This window comes from Xylaria bambusicola, assembly GCF_022495145.1.
Source record: "Xylaria bambusicola strain CBS 139988 unplaced genomic scaffold F5B22scaffold_10, whole genome shotgun sequence".
NCBI classification, from domain to species: domain Eukaryota; kingdom Fungi; phylum Ascomycota; class Sordariomycetes; order Xylariales; family Xylariaceae; genus Xylaria; species Xylaria bambusicola.
The window spans coordinates 755336-772553 of record NW_025953563.1 but is presented as its reverse complement, the minus strand read 5'-3'; the positions used below and the strand labels follow the sequence as shown (position 1 = coordinate 772553).

At 47.1% G+C, this 17218-nt stretch overlaps 6 protein-coding genes and 1 non-coding gene across 7 annotated transcripts; 2 read left to right on the top strand and 5 right to left on the bottom strand.

Moving 5' to 3' along the window:
- Positions 1 to 3660: 3660 nt before the first annotated feature.
- Positions 3661 to 5449, top strand: F5B22DRAFT_653504 (uncharacterized protein; the record flags this gene model as incomplete). Its single annotated transcript, XM_047979723.1, has 3 exons — positions 3661 to 4371; positions 4447 to 5195; positions 5332 to 5449. 3 exons carry the CDS (start codon positions 3661 to 3663, stop codon positions 5447 to 5449), a joined length of 1578 nt encoding a protein of 525 aa, XP_047833146.1.
- A 903-nt stretch (positions 5450 to 6352) lies between these two features.
- F5B22DRAFT_597740 (alpha/beta hydrolase fold-domain-containing protein) lies at positions 6353 to 8384 on the bottom strand. Its single transcript, XM_047974317.1, has 6 exons — positions 7679 to 8384; positions 7526 to 7619; positions 7412 to 7469; positions 7270 to 7347; positions 6945 to 7206; positions 6353 to 6821 (listed from the first exon to the last, which is right to left on the bottom strand). Exons 1-6 carry the CDS (start codon positions 8025 to 8027, stop codon positions 6598 to 6600), a joined length of 1065 nt encoding a protein of 354 aa, XP_047833145.1. The 5' UTR covers positions 8028 to 8384; the 3' UTR covers positions 6353 to 6597.
- A 174-nt stretch (positions 8385 to 8558) lies between these two features.
- Positions 8559 to 10801, top strand: F5B22DRAFT_597733 (uncharacterized protein). The gene has a single exon (XM_047974316.1). The coding sequence runs from the start codon at positions 8902 to 8904 to the stop codon at positions 10132 to 10134; it is 1233 nt and encodes a 410-aa protein (XP_047833144.1). The 5' UTR covers positions 8559 to 8901; the 3' UTR covers positions 10135 to 10801.
- Positions 10797 to 10885, bottom strand: F5B22DRAFT_t73. The gene has a single exon. It is a non-coding gene; the product is annotated as a tRNA-Tyr (tRNA).
- Positions 10886 to 11251: 366 nt separating this feature from the next.
- F5B22DRAFT_644375 (ribosome-inactivating protein) lies at positions 11252 to 12546 on the bottom strand (the record flags this gene model as incomplete). Its single annotated transcript, XM_047978415.1, has 4 exons — positions 11252 to 11484; positions 11541 to 11638; positions 11765 to 12067; positions 12158 to 12546. The coding sequence occupies 4 exons, from the start codon at positions 12544 to 12546 to the stop codon at positions 11252 to 11254; spliced, it is 1023 nt and encodes a 340-aa protein (XP_047833143.1).
- Positions 12547 to 12842: 296 nt separating this feature from the next.
- Positions 12843 to 15811, bottom strand: F5B22DRAFT_39414 (uncharacterized protein). Its single transcript, XM_047971429.1, has 2 exons — positions 14780 to 15811; positions 12843 to 14707 (listed from the first exon to the last, which is right to left on the bottom strand). The coding sequence occupies exons 1-2, from the start codon at positions 15289 to 15291 to the stop codon at positions 13246 to 13248; spliced, it is 1974 nt and encodes a 657-aa protein (XP_047833142.1). The 5' UTR covers positions 15292 to 15811; the 3' UTR covers positions 12843 to 13245.
- F5B22DRAFT_39423 (uncharacterized protein) lies at positions 15520 to 17157 on the bottom strand. The gene has a single exon (XM_047971430.1). It carries the CDS (start codon positions 16991 to 16993, stop codon positions 15860 to 15862), a length of 1134 nt encoding a protein of 377 aa, XP_047833141.1. The 5' UTR covers positions 16994 to 17157; the 3' UTR covers positions 15520 to 15859.
- Positions 17158 to 17218: the final 61 nt, after the last annotated feature.

The window sequence follows — 17218 nt, the reverse complement described above, 5'->3', positions numbered from 1 at the left end:
CCGCGATGCAATATCTTGTCCAGAAATGGCAGGCCGATATGTCTGCAGCTAAATCATACGGTAGTGCGTGAGAGCCCAATGCCGCCTCAATGGCGGCCTGGTGGCTGATCTCCGGCACGAACAGTCTGACTGCAGGAGCTGGGAATCGCCTCGACCATGCAGCTTTTCACACCCCATCCCCCTTGCGTCGGGACTCTGCGGGACCAAACCACGCCCCCAAGTTGATCCCATGGCTCAGGTGCCGCGCACCCCAAAGCCTTTTCAACAGGGGGCCAATACGCAGGCTCTCTGCACGAATCCGCCACATTACCCCCTAGACACCTTCGTGATAGGTGCGTCCCTTCCATACATTCCTTCCATCTACAGTACTCACCTGGGAGCAGTACAAGCTGGTGGCCGTTACCAATCCCCCTAGTGTGGTATATTAGACGAATGGCACACATCCTTATCCCCTCTTCTGCCGTCTGTCTCTCAAGATCTCCTGAGACTTGCGGCGGCTGATGCACGATGCACGGCTCGGCTTGAGGATACCAGTAGGTATCACAACCCTCACGTGGCCAGTCACTCACTATATGACTTTTTCTCTCTCTCTATTATATCCTCCTCGTCTCTCTGAACAAAGCGCTTAGGCGTGAGGTGCTCTGAGATGCAGTTAGCGTCTTGCCGGTGGGCAGGGACCGTCAACCAACCATTCTGTGCGGATATGGCAATCGCGGTATGGCGGAGAATAACCCGCGAAAAGGACACACTGTCGAGACCCGTAAGCGCCAATGAACACGAGTGGTGACTGAATGGCAGGTGGAGTTCTCTGCCAAAGTCGTAATCACTCCTCTCGTACAAGGGTGAGAGCAAGCGGTTTGCCACCATGGACTGGAACCCCCCGTGCTGGAAGACTCCAGGTTCAGAACAGGTTCCTGCAGCTTCAACTAGGTAGCTCTACTATCTTACAAGCATCTTCGGCAATTTTGTCAAAGCTTGGCTCACCCTGCGGGACGAAGCTTCTATCCGGCGGGACAAAGCTTCTAAGGGTGTTCTAGAAGAAAAGAGGGCTTTTTAGTCAAGCTTAACGATCAAGAGACGTATTGACTTGTCTTCCTTGGCGTTGTTGCTTGAGGTAGCTATTGCTACCCTCTCCCTTCTTTACACGGTATGTCATGCGAAAAGATGGATTAATAATAGCTGTAAGGCCGAAACGAAAAACACGAGCTCGTTGTGTACGTTGTGTACGAGCACCAGTTGATGCAGCTATACGGGATCGGCATTGTTATTGGTTAGCGATGCTTGCGAAAGCCACCATCATGTAGCTGACGGCATGCTTTCATGCAGTATCATTACGCAGTTGAAGCCAACCAGGCTAACAGCTGGTAGGTGTTCTGAAAGAGTGCGCCCATCTTTTTTATCTATCCATGCATTTACTTCCCTTTGGGACGTTCGACTGTAAGTCATAGTTCTCAGTAGTGCAGTACCTTTATGTTTTTATAGATATTGCTGATATGTAGGTGGTGATGTAATAATCTGAGAATACTTGGACCAATCGAACCTACCTAGTCTTTATAGCCTTGATGATATGTAAGGGGCAGTTTCATCTCTCCTCTACTTATGAACTTCTTATGACCTTCCTTCACGTTGTCCACAGCGCAACATAGAGAGGGGTGGGAACATAAAGCGTTATGTAGTTAATCTTGCTGCCAAGGCTACCAACGCCCTAGATCAAGAACCAAGGCTTACGAGATCTAACTTTTCATTAGCACCGAAAACCACCTGGGCAATTAAGCCTATAATTGCATACAAATTGGCAGGGCAATTTATATCATTACTGCAAATAATGCTTAAAGACAACTTCCTTGAGCCGCCACATATCTTAGCAGCCACTCGGTAACTCCCATATTCATCTCACTTCAAAAGCCCATCTTGTCTTGCAGGGAAGAAGATGAGTATGAGGAGATGTTGACTAAAAATGGTAGGTGCAGACACACTGTCAAGGTAATCCTGTCCAGGAGCTTCTGTGGCAATTCGAGTCTGCAGAAATTAATTATTCTTTGAGGATATTATTGAGTAAATGCTGTAAAAAAAAAAACACATATTTATGCTATATTCTCGTCAAAGATTGAATATTCACACTACATCACTGTCGTAAAATTCAATCAAAACAATGTTATGTTAATCCTGATGGCATGGTAAAGTAGTAATTTGGGTGATCTTCATAAGGCTCCAAAGCAAACCTCCCATTGTTATCATCTGGCTGTTAGAAGCACACCTGTCCAGTTCTTAGTTGATATCACGTGCTTAGATGAAGAGCCGTTGGCAATTAGGAGGTATATCTCAATGAAAGATGGCGTTTATCGTTGAGGGCACTTGACTTTCATTGCGTTTTATCTCTCTACAGGCTGGTCTAGATTTATCACTAACACAAACCAATGGTCAGCATTTTGCCACACTGATATAGCAAGTATGGGTCAGAGGCAACATGTTATGTAATATCCGATCTATGGTAAGGGCTTTGACAACATTCCAACAACATGAAAGTAGGCAAATTGTGGACCGAACAAGGTTTGCAAGATGCTTAATTTTAAATCAAGAAGTGAACTTTCGTTTATTTCCCTCCTGTCTATTTCAGTGAGTTGTGGAAGTTAGAGTACTTATATCGGGTCACATACCTGCCTACCTAGCTAGGTTGTTGCCATTCTCGGTGTGAGCCACCAATTCTAACATCGCCAACCTCAGCTATCATATCCAAGCACTCTCTAATTCAATGCTCAGTTTAATCGGCCAAGAAGAAAGGGTGAATAATGTGGCATTATACAGACTGCTGTCTAGGTAAGGTTCACTGGATGGCAAATACTGTTATCAACACGCCACCCTCAACGACGACAACGGTAAAAACAACCATTCGAATACGAATCAAGGTCCATTGATTGCTTGCGAATAGAAGATATTCATCCCAACGGATGTAAATGATAGTGTGGTAGGTCAACCTGTGTCACTCCCACAATTCTCCTGGTCCTATTTTTTCCTTTCTACCCATCCCTTTGCTTCTTGTCCCGATCACAACCCCGGATCGCAGAGCAATAGAGACAACAACCTCAAAAGCGCCTAGAGTTAAGCTTCCTTAGCATTTTGAGTACCGCCTTGCAGTTGTCTATCCACTAGGCTCGGTACTTTAAGATACAAGGTAGGGGCACGTTTCCACCTTGCCCACTCTAGACGCACCTGCCTTGCGGGCTGTAGCACGCCGAGGACGTTGACGACATTGACGACATTGACGGAAGCAGCAACTGTAAACTCCTCCCACTACATTCCCGTTCATGTTTCCATCTTGCTTCCACCCCGTGTTCAACTCCAGTGCAGTTCTGATCTTCGTCCCAGGTTTCCCGTTTTACTCTTATTTCCCTCCAGAAGCACGAGCACCATCGTCATCAGTCATCATCGAAAGAATTGTCTGCCATATTTCGAGCTCTCTTGTTCCTATGATAGCAACTGCAAGGTACACGCCACAGAAATAACCCCTCTACGATCTATAGTCGTCTCGGTTTATTGTTCTATAGCACCAACCTTGTCCATCGCACCTATCCCGAGTCAAACTCCACTACCCGTGAGAGAAACATTGATTGTAGAGCTGACGAACTACCGTGCGTGAGCCTGCAAGGTGACTCGACCATCATGGAAAGTAACGAACCTGAAAACTCGAAGGCGCCCTTCAAAAGTTACCTGCCACTCAATTTTCCACACTCGCAACCGTCTCAATCTCATCAGCTTCCAAACCTCCCTCAGCTACAAGCTACCCGGCAGTCCACCCCTCCTCGTCAATACACAACAGTCGGTTCTGTTTACAATCCCCAGCCTCAGCCTCTCCAGCCGCCAGTTCGCCGTGGCCGGACAGTCAAGTCGCTCTTCCCTTACAAGAGCGACTCACCAGCGGGACCGTCTCAACTCCAGTACACCCCGTTACAGCAAAATTCCGACCGCGCCATTAGCCCAATTCGCCTCGAGTCTCCATTATTCATGAACATCAGCCGCCAGGAGAGACAAGATGTACAAGGTATTGGCTTAGTAGCTTCCAACGTTCAACAAATCTCAAACATGTCGGGCGCACTGCAAGCACCTACTTCAGACGGTACTGACGCATCTCAATACATGAACAATCGGACAGCTGGCAGCATGGATTCGTTTATGGAACACAGTGTCACAAACAACTTTAGCATGTTTGCTAAGCACAGCACCGACTCTGACCATGAAAGCGACGCAACCGACACCAAACCGATATCTGCCATGAATTTCAACAGCTTGACAAACTTAGCTTCTTACCCCAACCCAATGCAACGAGCTGCACAAAAGGTCCTCGCCTCTCACCGCCCAAATCCTGTCCCTGATGTGAGTTCCTTGGTGCCTAGACTCTCCCACATCTACTAATAGTGCAACGATGTATTGGGTACTAACAAGCTCCAGTCCCATCTATTGGACATCCAACCGAACGCTTATGATTTCGAGCCAGAGCTAGTACTATCGCCGCTGGACGCTTCCATATATGCCCCTGCCTATTGTAGAGTTCGCGGTCCACCTGCACCGCTGACTGCTGGTCCCCCTGGTGTTCGGCAATTCAAATCGACAACCTTGGAACAAGAAACCCTTCAAAGAGCTCGGGAGTTTGACGACGAGAATCCGATGATGAACCCTTATCATATGCACCCGTCTTTTGATCAGCATGTCGCTGAGGCGTCCATCGAAGGCGAAAGTGTCTCTTCTAATCCTATCATGGAAACTGCCCGGGACAGCTTGGACGGGGCTGAGGAAGACAGTAAGGATACTTATTACAAACGTAAACCAGAAGTGATTGTTGATACTCTCACATCGAATGACGTGGCAGTGTTCTACCCGAAATGTCTACCCAGGAACTTCAATCCCCAAACACAGCCCATTTCCCCCCATTGGGCCATTGACCGCCTGGAGAAACTTGGATACTTACCCAACCAAGCGGAGAGAAACCTAGACGAACATAACCGACTTATCAACAATCATTTCTACAGCGGTGTCCATGCTTTCAGTAAGAGATTCGTCGAGGCCAAATATGAGCACACAAATCGCATTGTAACTCACACTGTTGGCCGTCCTTGTCAAGAACGGCGACTTGGAGAAGGCAGAGTTGAAAACCCTCACCTTGGAATCCTCGAAGCATCTATTATGCCTACATGTGAACAGTACGTTCCCTCCTTACCTTTTCACGTCCCTTCTCTCGCAGTTCTGAATTTAGACTTTCTATGCAACCAAAGGATATGTCTAACAACTACATTAAAACTCTGCCCTTTATGACTTCTAACGCCTAAAATTGTCTAGTGCTAAGCCTTTGCTGTCAATGGCACTCCAGGGGGTCATTAACCTTCCGGATCTGGCGCAGTATTCCAAACTTCCAAAATTCGATCATAGTCTTTGGCCTCCTTACTTGCAAAAATAATTTCAAAATACGTCACTGGCAACACTTCCAATGATGCTGACTAAAATTCTGGTCAATCCATTCAAGACCTGTTAGAGGGAATCCTAGCAGAATCACAGGATGAGATCTTGCTTGGAACTCTTATTGTACGCATATCATGTTTCTTTTCTCTAATACGTCCGCGATGGTTATTCCATCTGGACATGATGGGTTGGTACGCTGTTATTCGTTTATCTGCATCCCAAGAGATGTTGTGAGATATTGCTTCGGACCACTGCAGTTAGTCCTGTAGCACTCTATTACCATAGAATAAGGGGGGAAAATGAAGAAAAAACAACTGAAACGATACAGCTCCGATATGTGTACATGTTTGTCGATCAGGGATTTTACACCGCTAAACTAAGGGCTGGCATGAGCGTCGTTGAATCATGCCCCCAAACAAAGAGCAGATCTCACCAAGTATTGGACATAGTATTCCAAATACTTTCCAAAGCTGATCCTTGTTGCACAATGTTTCCTCGTTCACGAGGTAAGGCACGAATTCGTTAAGTTTGTATGTTTGCGTAGAAACCCCGTGCTTCACTTTGCCAAGCAAGGGATGTTTGCTGTCGAGGAATAATTTCGGTACGTTTTATGCACCTTTAGGTAATGCCTCGTAAGAGCTTGCTTAATTTCCAAGTTCTAGTGATTTATCTGGATTATTCATATATGTCTTGTTAGCTTCTTTTGTTGCTTCTCCCCCTTTTTGACTTCTATTAATTATGAGCAGAACTAAATGCGTTGTTATTGGGCCACCTTTACCTTCAACACTTTTACTGTTAATTAACACTTCTACATTAATAACTTTACGTGCTTTTACCTTTTTAGCCTTGTGATTATTATCACGAAAAAACTACACCAAAAGGGGGGTGGATTAAAAACAAGCTGAAATCATCGAATACTACATGCTACAGAACGTGCTATATATATATATATATTCGGTGTAATTATAGTGTAGCTAACATGGCTCCAGATGACTGGCAACTGTAGATAGCCCGATAACTGCCTATTTAGCCCTGCTCTTGATCATAGCCGTCGTTAGATTCAATTTCCAAGGTGTGAAGCATGCCCTTGCCGTAGCAATTTCTTCTTCTGCGAAGTATGGGAATCATTACACGTTTGTTTTTTCTTTAAACGAGGGAGTCCGAGTTTGAGCTAGTCGCATGCTTCTTCAGAAAGGCATTGTACCTCTCGTAGAATACCGGTGTGTGAGGGTGCCTGGTCATGAGACCGGGAAAACAATGCGGCACGCCTTTGTAGCAGTGTATCTCGACGTCTACGCCGGCTGCCGCGAGAGCGTCGGCGTAAGCGAAGCTTTCGTCACGGAGGATGTCAACACCTGCGGATTGGATCACTGTACGACATCGATGAACACGGGCGTTAGTTAGTTTAGCCAAGCTTGTTTGATTTGGGCGGTAGAGAATTATATTATGCTAAGTGAGAAGTCAGTGATGGATGAAGAAGAAGATCTACTTACACGCTGGCGGAAGTCCTGCTAACGAGGGGGCAAGCAGAGGCGAGTGCTTGTAGTCTGGTGTGGGGTTAGGTGAATGGAAGTCGAGAAAAGTCTCGAATTGGCGGATATTCAGGACGCAGCTCTCTGCGTTCTGGATGTAACTGCCGAACTCGTACTTGTCGCGCGGGAAGAACTTTGGGTGGCATAATGCTGGGAAATGGAGCACTTGGGCGATGATGCCGGAAGTTCCATTGTCTCTGGCGATGATTGGCAGAATGGCAGCCTAGAAAATGTGTTGTTAATAAGCAAGAGACGGGATTATGCAGGAATTAAGGCGTCGACTCACCAGTTTCCCACCGGCGCTGCTTCCTGCGACGATGATCTTCTCGGGGTTGATGCCAAGAGTTTTCGCGTTTTCCTTGCACTGGATATCGTGTGTTAGTAGAGATATATGAAGCAAGGAGTGAAATCTGCACAAAGGTTCGTACCCATAGGAGCCCATCGTAGCAATCCTCAATTGGTGTTGGGAAAGGGTGCTCGGGTGCCCTTATTGCAGTGTCAGTAAGAGCCGACTTCGTACACATGGTCTGGAATGCGCTTACAGTCTATAATCTACACTGACGACAACGATGTTGCGGTTGATAGCAGCATAAACGTTCTCAGCGCCCTGTGTTTCGTGCGTTCCAACACACATGCCTAAACGAAAGTGGTGAGCATCAAGTATCTCAGGATGAAAGCGGGTCGGCAGTCCATACCACCACCGTGCATAGAATACATGAGTGTCGCGTCCGCCGCAACGTGGGGAGATTTGTAGACCTTTAACTCGACCAGGTGTCCATCACGGGCCGGAAAATGCAAGAACTCGGTCTTCACTTCGCGGTATCGATCAGGACCCCCAGGGGGCATAGCAGCGTCTGCGTCGCCGGCCGCTTGGCGGATAGCAGCCATGTCAGGCAATGCCCAGAGCGCCTCCATGACGGCGCTAATGGCATCTTCTGAGTCCAGGAGCTCTGGCGTCTTCTCAGATAGATGACCATACTTCGGCATAGGCTTGAAGTCGGGGACCATGTCGATGTACTGGGGTTTATCTTTGAGGCCGATCATGGTGAGGAGAGGAGAGAAGAGTGAGCTCTAGCGATGTGTGTAGATTGTTGGGATAATGGTCGTATGGGTGGTATTCAACCCTCACCTACGCACGTCGCAGCTTCTTATATACTTCTCTCATCGTGATGAGAAAAAGGATATAAGACATGAGAGAGCCGGTCTCGGTTGACTCGGTTGAATCGGTTGAATCCAACCATTGCCAGCATCGTCGCCCATTTGGGGCTGTGACATGTTGACACACTATGATACCACACCGCTGCTTACCGTAAGCACTGCCAGCGCAAAAGCAACGAGTACGCCATGTTTCTCATTCTGCTCATTTCGCTATCATATGATACGGCGGCGAGTATCGTGACTTGCCGGCACAGAGTGTAACATGAGGCCGGAGGCTTAGCACCCCATCACTATGAATCATATTCGTGCTAGCCCCCCTTGGACTAGCGCTTAGTCAGTTTCACATAGGGGGCGTTGCAAAGAACCGCAAAGAATGTTTGCCGTCAAAAACAATCTGGTTCTTGTTGCAAATTTGAAAATACCATTAGATATGCTATGGGAAATATTTAGTTCGTACCCGTGTTCTATTCCGCTGCAGACCCGCCCGATGAAAGGGGGCTTGGATATACGATAATTAATATAGCGCAATCACTATGAATCATCCCCAAGGGCGAATTACGTGCAGATTAAAGCCAGTAGTGTCTTTCTGACTATTCAGATCTAGATTTCTTGGTATAAGTAGATATATACACGAAGCGCAAAGCATTCAAAAACTCCGATACTGTACTAGAACAAGTCATCAAGCGAAAGCCACTTTATAAAGACCTCAACATACTTCCCACTTGTCGCAGTATTCGCAATACCCTTACAAAAACCTAACATGATTTCCCAGGCCCAAGTGGCTAGATTCGCATTGCCCCAATCGGCGACGGGCCTCCGCGTGGTGCCTGGGTCTCGTTTAGATCTCCGGCCTGAAGAGGAAATTGTACGAGAGCTCTGTTCTTTTCGCCCCGTCACCTCTGAAAAGAACGTATGGTGTTTCTGGGACAAGGGCTTGGATCGCATGTACCCTAGCTACCGATGCACCGTACTCAACTGGGTCAGGAAGCTGGGTAGCTCGTGGACCGTTCGCATCGTCGATCTCGTTGACGACTCGCCCAACAATGTCTACAAGTACGTGAGCAAGGACTGGTTCCCCGAATGCTTCGTCAACCGGACGATGGACGGAAATCACGCGGCACAGCACGCTGCCGATCTGGTACGGCTACCATTGCTGTACGAACACGGAGGCGTCTGGATGGACGTCGGAAATATGCTGCACACGCATCTCGACCAACTATTCTGGAATGCCTTAAGCACTCCGGATTCGCCATACAAGATGGCTGTCTGGATTATATCAGGACAGATCAGGAAGCAATGGGGCAGTTTCGGCAACTACATGTTAGCCGCGCGAAAGGGCTGCATCTTCATCAGGAACTGGCACAACTCTTACAAAGAGCTATGGAAAGGACGCACCAATGCCACTGGTTTCCACAAATTACCCTTAGTTCAAGACATTGGGATTGCCGAGGGCATGTCTGATTGGCACTTCAAGGACAAGGTCCTCGAGATGAGCGACTACGTGGCGCAGATGCTCCTCGGCGATCGCACGAAGAACTTACTCGATGTCAGCACAGGCTGGAACGGGCGCGAATTCTGGGAGAACAACGTGTTCATGGTAGAAGGGATAGAAAACGGCATTCTTGGGGCGATTAGAACCGACTTCGACGGATATAAGCAGGCCGAGCTTTTCACGACGGCACTCGATGAGCCGGATGAGAGCAAGAGGCAGGCCGCCGAGGCGTTTGTTGTAGAGGTGCTCGAGAAGAGCCACATGTACAAGGTCTATCACAATTCGGCGGGTGGCCTGCCCGCTCTTGGGGACCTGGTTAAGAAAGACGGCTTCAAGGACGCGGACCATAGACCGGGTACGTTTGGCGAGCTGTATAGGTACGGAACGGTGCACTGGGAATCAGTGCGCGAGGTAGAGCGCTTGATACCGCAGTCAACTGGTGAGGAACTGATTCTGGCTACGCCTACGACGCCATCGAAGCGCCAAGTGAATGAGGACTAGTACTAGTTAGCGATTATTTCAACTATAGCGTTATCAAATCGAAATAGAATTGTATATAGGGTGTATTGATAATCATTGGTGTTAATCACGTTGATACCCCCGGGAGTGGCAGCAGAATCAGAGTGAAATCAAGCGATGATTCGAATTGATGTTTGATCATGCGCCACAACCAGAAGCCGTCTCAATCCTCGGCAAAAGAACGACTGCGCGTCTCGTTGCCACAGAGCAGGCAGTTGTTCTTATTCATCGCGCGGCTGGCCAGCTTTATGCTAGAATTCATATTCGAGTTCAGCCAATTCACTCGTGTCATCGCCTCTGTCATGCGTTGCGGGGTTCTCACCCGACTTTGTCTCCTCTTGACATATAGGGTGCTACAGGGCTTTTCGAGTTTTCCGTTACAACGAATTGCTGTTGGCGTGCTGCTGTTACTTATCGCAGAAGTGGAAGATACTGTCATCGAAGCAAAAATGGTGAAATGCATAGCTCTTGCTGACACCAGTAAGATGGTGGACGCAGGCATCAGACCTATTGAAGAGAAACAAGGAAAGTAACCAAACCCAAACTTTACCGATGAAAAAAAAAAAAAAAAAAAGGAAAGGAAACTGAGGTCAAAAAAGTGAGTGAATATTAACAAGAACCAAAAATATTGCGATTGAGAAAGCTCTCCCGAGCGTGAGTCGAACACGCGACCTGTGGATTATGATATGATTTCAATTACAGTCCATCGCTCTACCAACTGAGCTATCAGGAGCTTCTTCGATGGATATGCTCTGAGACATGATTATTCAAAGCACCTTGTGCAATATAAAGCAGTAATGTAAATGTAAGAATAGGTAAGTGGAAGCGCTTTTGTATAAGTAACCTCCTGAAGGATAAAAGACAGCTATTAATTAGAGTCGAGGGGAAGGGCATTCAACGTCTATAACAGCTGTCATGGGTGGAAGGGAAACCCAGGGAAACCCATGAGCTAACTCAATCTGCCATCAATCTCATGATAGCCGATCCCTAAAACCGTGAAATAGACCAAAACCTGCCTCGTCTGCATGCTCCCAAGGGCATGACTCGTCGCTTCGAAACTCAGTCTTCCATCTTAGCTTGATTCATTCCCACTAATCTCCTAGAACCAGCCGACTCTCACACTAATCTCGCCCGAAGTCCCAGACTCTCCCGACACTCGCTGAGTAATAGGTTGGTCCCAGGTGGTGCACACATTACTTGGATACCAGTAGATCGTCTCTTTGACGATGCTGTCATCAGGAGACGGGTCGAAGTCCTTGTCCCAGAGGTCCAAGGCAATATTGAAGCTGTCACCGGCCAATATGGATCGAGAAAGATCGAGGGGTAAGTGTCCTAGAGGCCTGCAACAGCGCGTGGGTTGCGCAATAATCCTGAAGCCCGAGGAATACCGCGATAGTGTAGAATCCCTAAGACAGCGACTAAGCCAAATGCATTCGTGATGCCGAAATTGTTATTTCTGGGTAGTCGGAAGTCTTCAGGAGCGGGACTGTTTATATCGAGAGTCAGTCAGGGGCCTTAAACAGCAAGCCCTTATACGGTATTGATCACGGGATACAACAATCTTCCTCAGACAGTAGATGCAATGAGAGTAAGGGGTTACGATAACTCGTACTCTTGGTCGGCGTGGATCAGAGCTTCAGATAGTGTCCTCCAAGCATTTTCAAACTCAATCATTCGGATGGGAGTGGTCAAATCAGTGAGCCAGTTCCGATCAAGATGGTCGCTAATCCATCCGAATCTAATGGATTCGGATAGCATCTGGATAACAACCAGGAGGGAATACCCCGTCGCCTGTCTATTGCCGTCGGGTGCCGGATTTCGTAAAGCGGCAAGCTGATTCACGGCAGCGGAAAGCGGCGTTCTGTTCACAGACAATGTTGGAACGCCAAAAAATCCACTAACATCTAGATAGTGACTAGACCCATGATTTGAGAAAAGGGGTTTCAAGAGTATACGGCATTATGTCTGGTCCATACCCGGACAGAATTAATCTAGGAATACGTACCGGCCAAGCATCACAGCAAGTCTAGTTTGGCGACTAATGCCCGCGGCGCCCTCAAGCGCCATATAACTGTGTGCGATGAGCACCGATATAGACCCCGGTATCCGCTGCTGATCACTGTCGAGCTCAAACCATGTGCTTCCCGGCGTGTCATCTCGGAAGCCGGTTAGATAAAGGTTATCGCGCCGGATGCTCAGCCTCACGGCGTGAGTTTCTGTGCGTAGAACGACTTCGATCAAGTTGTCCACACGATTATCATTTTCCTGAATAAGGGCTGGGACATTATGAGCAAATGTCCCAGGATGGGCAAATAGTCGCCGCAGCTCTCTGATAAAGTTATGGTAGCTGCCGCCAGTGCTGCCGGTTATGTAAAATCTTGGGGGCTCGGCCATGACCAGGAGATAATGACTTTGGACAAATAGTAGCAATGATATTACAGACTCGCTTGAGGGAGTGGATGAGCAAGTATAATAGACGTTTTGGTTAGACTGAGCACTCACTTTGTGATATGAAGAGCTGAGTAAGGACAGGTGGTTATGCGTATTTCTATTCATTGTACGTGAACATAATGGTCTAGACGTTCAGGAGCTCTTGGGTGCTTCCACTTCTATCAACTTTCGTCCAGATGATATCTTGGCTAGAGCATGGGCAGCTGGTATCTTCGATTAAGGCATCAATATAATGAGAACCGGGATCATTTTTAAATAAATTTGGTTGACGTTGTAGTATCAATGTCAAGCGCTTGCCGATGGGCTCTACATCCTAAACTAATTGGATACAACTCTAACCACCCGTTACATTAGATAACCGCTAATGAATTAAAAGGCTTTAGATACGCAGCATGACCACCCACGCGAGTCATTTCCGAAACAGTTGTCCAGCATAACGTTTGGGCCTCTCCCCAAAAAGTCCGGCTGTTGGCGATGCTACTGTTACATGCGCGATATGTACATCTCAGCTCTCTGCAAGTTCTCAACTGCTCCAGAATATCCTAAAAGAATATCCAGATGAAGTCGTCAAATGAAGATGTACGGTATTGCTACCCTTGTACCCTATACTAGGTACTTCAATATATCAAGACTAAACCCTAACTACCCTTTTGCCAGCCTCATTGGCTGCGGTAAGCCATAATAATCGCCCTGCTGACTATTCAGAAGATCTATTATCTGCTGGATATATTCCTGACGTTCTTCGACTTCAATATGTCGTTGGGCCCATGGGATGGTATTTCGGAACGGGCCGTCAACCTTTTCCTGTTTATAAAATTCGGCCAACCCTTCATCGAAAAGTTTAGTTAGATCTTCGGCCTCCATGACCTCGCCTGTTCGTCGCATAAAATCTTCCAGTATGGATGTTATATCCAAGGTTTCCAAGCTGGGCTTTCCGTATATTCCCTGGTAGAGACCCAGTACTTCATATCCTTTCCGAGCGGCTTCATAATGCTGCTTCGTCTTATCTTTGATGTTGAACATGCTCCACAAGCATTTGGCACGAAGATAGACATACTCTTGACCTTTCTGCAAATCTAGCCAAGCCATTATCTCTTTGAGATGGTCCTCTGCTTGGTTAAACTTGCGTTTGCTAATCAACAGACAAGCCATGCGGTAATTGGTCTCGTTTCGCAAATAGTCGACAGTTCTACCTGGAGGAAGTAGCCTCTCCAGTATCGTTGTAAGAGCGTCTCGCACAAATGCGTATGTGATTCTGCCACTGCAATGGAGCTGAATAAAGAAGAGCGCGATTCGTACAACGGCCGCAGTGTCCAGGCGAGCCGAAGTGGCGTAGTGTTCCCAGGTATGTAAATAGGACTCTAATAAGACTTCTCCGTGTTGGCAAAGACCTGACAAGCCGATTATCTTGATTCGTGACCAGAGTTGATTAAATGGATGCTGAGGTGGCAATAATATTGACGTAAGCTCCGATGCGTATACGAGGAACATATTGGCGAGATCGTCATGTATGTACGCTAATTGCGCAATCACTTTATAAGTGACGGGCCAGAAAAACCAGTCCGGTTGCTGAAGGTATGTTTTGTACTTGCTAAAGCAAAGCTCAAGTATAGTAAACCCCTCTCTCACTCGATTCCGACCAATAAACGCTTGTGAGATAGTCAAGTAATGGTCCCAAGTAAAAATACTACTTAGTACAGCATCGCTAGTAACTCGCTGATTTCTAGCCTCGAGAAAGTCAGCGACGTAGTTCCCTAGAATTTGCATGCTTTCTCGAAATGCCATTGTGTCGATAGGGTCTGTGAGCCTCTGGGGAACACTAGCAATTTCATTGCTATAGGATAGCTCTGACTTGCAGAGCAACGGCAACGGGATCGCTCTATGTTCATCGAGTTGTTGTATTTGCTCCAAGACGATACTAGCAGCACGGTATTTGTATCTCTGAGATCGGACCGGATCAATCTTACGGCCCCTTATGTAAATGGCCGAGGGCTTGCCGGCATTCATCCGAGCTGTCTGCTGACGAAAGACCTCGACGGCATCATCGGCCTTTATCTTCTTATCGATACTCCACTGCTTAAAGCGCGCCTTATACATTCGTAGACTGTCAACAAGGTTATATTAGTATTTCAGGGGCGCCAGGCTGATTGAATAGTATTGAATCAGATCCACTTACGTTGCGAAAAAGTTGTGCTTTTCTTCCATAATTCGCATAATATCCTTTAATGTCCTATTCTGATCTATGTAAAGAGCCGTTATCAACGACCGATGGCTCGCCCAGTCGCTTGGTGTAGCCCAGCCAGCACGGTACCCAGCCGTCCGAAGAGACCACGTGGATGACATGGTAACGAGTTCGTTTATATTGTGTTCTTCTGACTGAGTTGGGCCTACTTCATGAGAAGTAGAAGCTATTGACGACGGCTCTGATGAAGAGACGGCAGGTGTAGACTCCATGACGGGCCGATCAGGTTGGAGTGAATCAAAGTTGTTGACATATGGGGTGGACTGGTTGCCTTGGTACAGTAGATATTTCGTTTGGTATTCGGAGCGACCGGTTTCGATGGTGTTAGTGCTAATTTCTGATCCGCTGTCCCCAGTCTGCTGGATGCTTTGATAACTTGAGGCAAGTTCAGCATCGTTCTGGTAGTCGTCCGGAATTTTCGTCGGTACTGTACTAGATTGTGCCATCGTCGATGCTAAAGAAGGTCTATTTTCAATATCGAGCGAGGAATCTGTGCTGCGGGTATATGGATGAGTGAAGCTTTCGGCGAACTTTTGTATGATCTGAGTCTTTTCAACCTTAGTAACCGCCAATCAATCACACGCTGTTTTAGCGTTATTGTTATAAGCATACCTCTTCTGTGGTAGTTATCTTTCCTTCCCAAAAAGTGCCAATTGATGCTGAGAGGGCCTCACGTTCGTTGGATTTCCTCCAAGATGCTAATGCACTAGTTTGCCCTTCATCCTCCATAGATCGGATCAACGAGTCCAAGTGAGTCAGCAACTTGACGGCTCTAGCATCTTGCTTCTTCTCGAGACACAAAGTAGCTAGACTAGTTAGTAGTGGCAATGGCTTAGGTAATGATACTGTCGTGGTAAGAAAGCATGAGCTTATCTGGCTCAAAATGGCAGCTAATGGACTGATATAAACCTCTCGTAACGGATTCGACGCTATAACGTGTCCATATATCACGCCGGTCTGCGCGTCAATGACAATTGACCCAGAATCTCCTTTGGAGACACCTTATAACTGAGGTTAATAACGGCTATATCTCAAATTGAGAAACTTACTATCATTGTCTGTCATAATAGCACTCCAAACTGTTGACGCCCGACTGCCATTGATTCCCCCTAGAACTGACGATACCGGCTGTAGCATCGCATTTCTTGCGGTATGACCGGAGCTAACTATCAAAACTCTCGTCTCACTCCTCGGATGAGTTACAGCAACTTCGGAGAGAAACATAGGATGTGACGGATCTTCAACGCTCACGAAGGCATTCGGACGCCACTGCTCTCGTTCCTTCAATGGAATGGCGGCCCAATCGAGATCTAGACTACTAGAATCACGTGTGTTGTGATACTCAGGGAAGAAAGCCAACGCCTCCTGCCCAGGAGCAAATGGTCGGGTCTCGGGGACGGAATCGTCAGCAATTGGTGGCCGGTTTCCGTCTATTGACTCGTCATCCTCACTGATATCACTAACAATATCGTACGTCACCTCATCAACGACATAATCGTCGTTTTCGTAAGTTTCATCAAGTGAATTTCTGTCAATGGAATGGATGGTAAACACCCCGGTTTGCATATGGTCGTTCCCCGTAGTTGCTGTTAACGTGAGTCGCTTATCGCCAGGGAGGGATGCTACTGCATCATGCAGAGTTGTATCCAATGTTGTGTTATTATCTTTTGCTTCGGCTATATTTGAGTGTAGTCTTGATGGTCTTATAGCATGTGCTGCAGTCAGAGCGTAAAGATCTGATTCTATCTCGATAATACAGCCTATCGTTGAACATTGAAGGCCTCCTGGAGAGACAGAAATGGTCGAGCCACATAAAGTCAGCCCTGCATCAAGATCTGGCTGCGATATTGAAGTTGACATGCTAGTCTCGGATTCGATAAAGACTCTAACTTGGTCACACCCTAGCAGAATTCGTGGTCTCTTTTGACACCAAAAATAAAGGTTGAAGAGTGGTTTGCTTGTATCTCCAGGGAAGGCGGGCTGGTTTCTCCGCCACCCCTTCCAGGAGTATTTGGACGATGATCTCCGAAGGCAGTACTGAAACTTAAGGGGCTTGCTAAGAAGAAGGCTACTTAGAGAACTGAACTCCTTTGGGCGGCAAAACACCAAGATTGAAGGATGAGATTCATTGACTGAGGGGCCACACATCTTGAGTGTATAGTCTATATGCTGGATACGATCCTTTAAGGTCGAATGTTCCTCAGTATTCTGTCTGAATATATTCACGACCTCATAGTATCTCTCTCGGAAGGCATCGCTGATAAGTGAAGGGCTATGAGGATAAACAAAAATTGGAGGGGAGGCATTTGGAATTTGTACAGGGTCGCGGAAAGGATCCTCATTGCATTGTACTGCATGATGGGTTACATCAAC

Bases quoted from the DNA above. Each gene is read 5' to 3' on its own strand.
- F5B22DRAFT_597740 (XM_047974317.1), bottom strand. From the start codon at position 8,027: ATGATCGGCCTCAAAGATAAACCCCAGTACATCGACATGGTCCCCGAC. The intron at 7,470-7,525 runs GTAAGCGCATTC...CACTGCAATAAG, and splicing joins GTCAGTGTAGATTATAGACT to GGCACCCGAGCACCCTTTCC. The intron at 6,822-6,944 runs GTAAGTAGATCT...GATGTCGTACAG, and splicing joins AGCAGGACTTCCGCCAGCGT to TGATCCAATCCGCAGGTGTT.
- F5B22DRAFT_597733 (XM_047974316.1), top strand. From the start codon at position 8,902: ATGATTTCCCAGGCCCAAGTGGCTAGATTCGCATTGCCCCAATCGGCG.
- F5B22DRAFT_39414 (XM_047971429.1), bottom strand. From the start codon at position 15,291: ATGGCACAATCTAGTACAGTACCGACGAAAATTCCGGACGACTACCAG. The intron at 14,708-14,779 runs GTAAGTGGATCT...CCTTGTTGACAG, and splicing joins AAGCACAACTTTTTCGCAAC to TCTACGAATGTATAAGGCGC.
- F5B22DRAFT_39423 (XM_047971430.1), bottom strand. From the start codon at position 16,993: ATGTGTGGCCCCTCAGTCAATGAATCTCATCCTTCAATCTTGGTGTTT.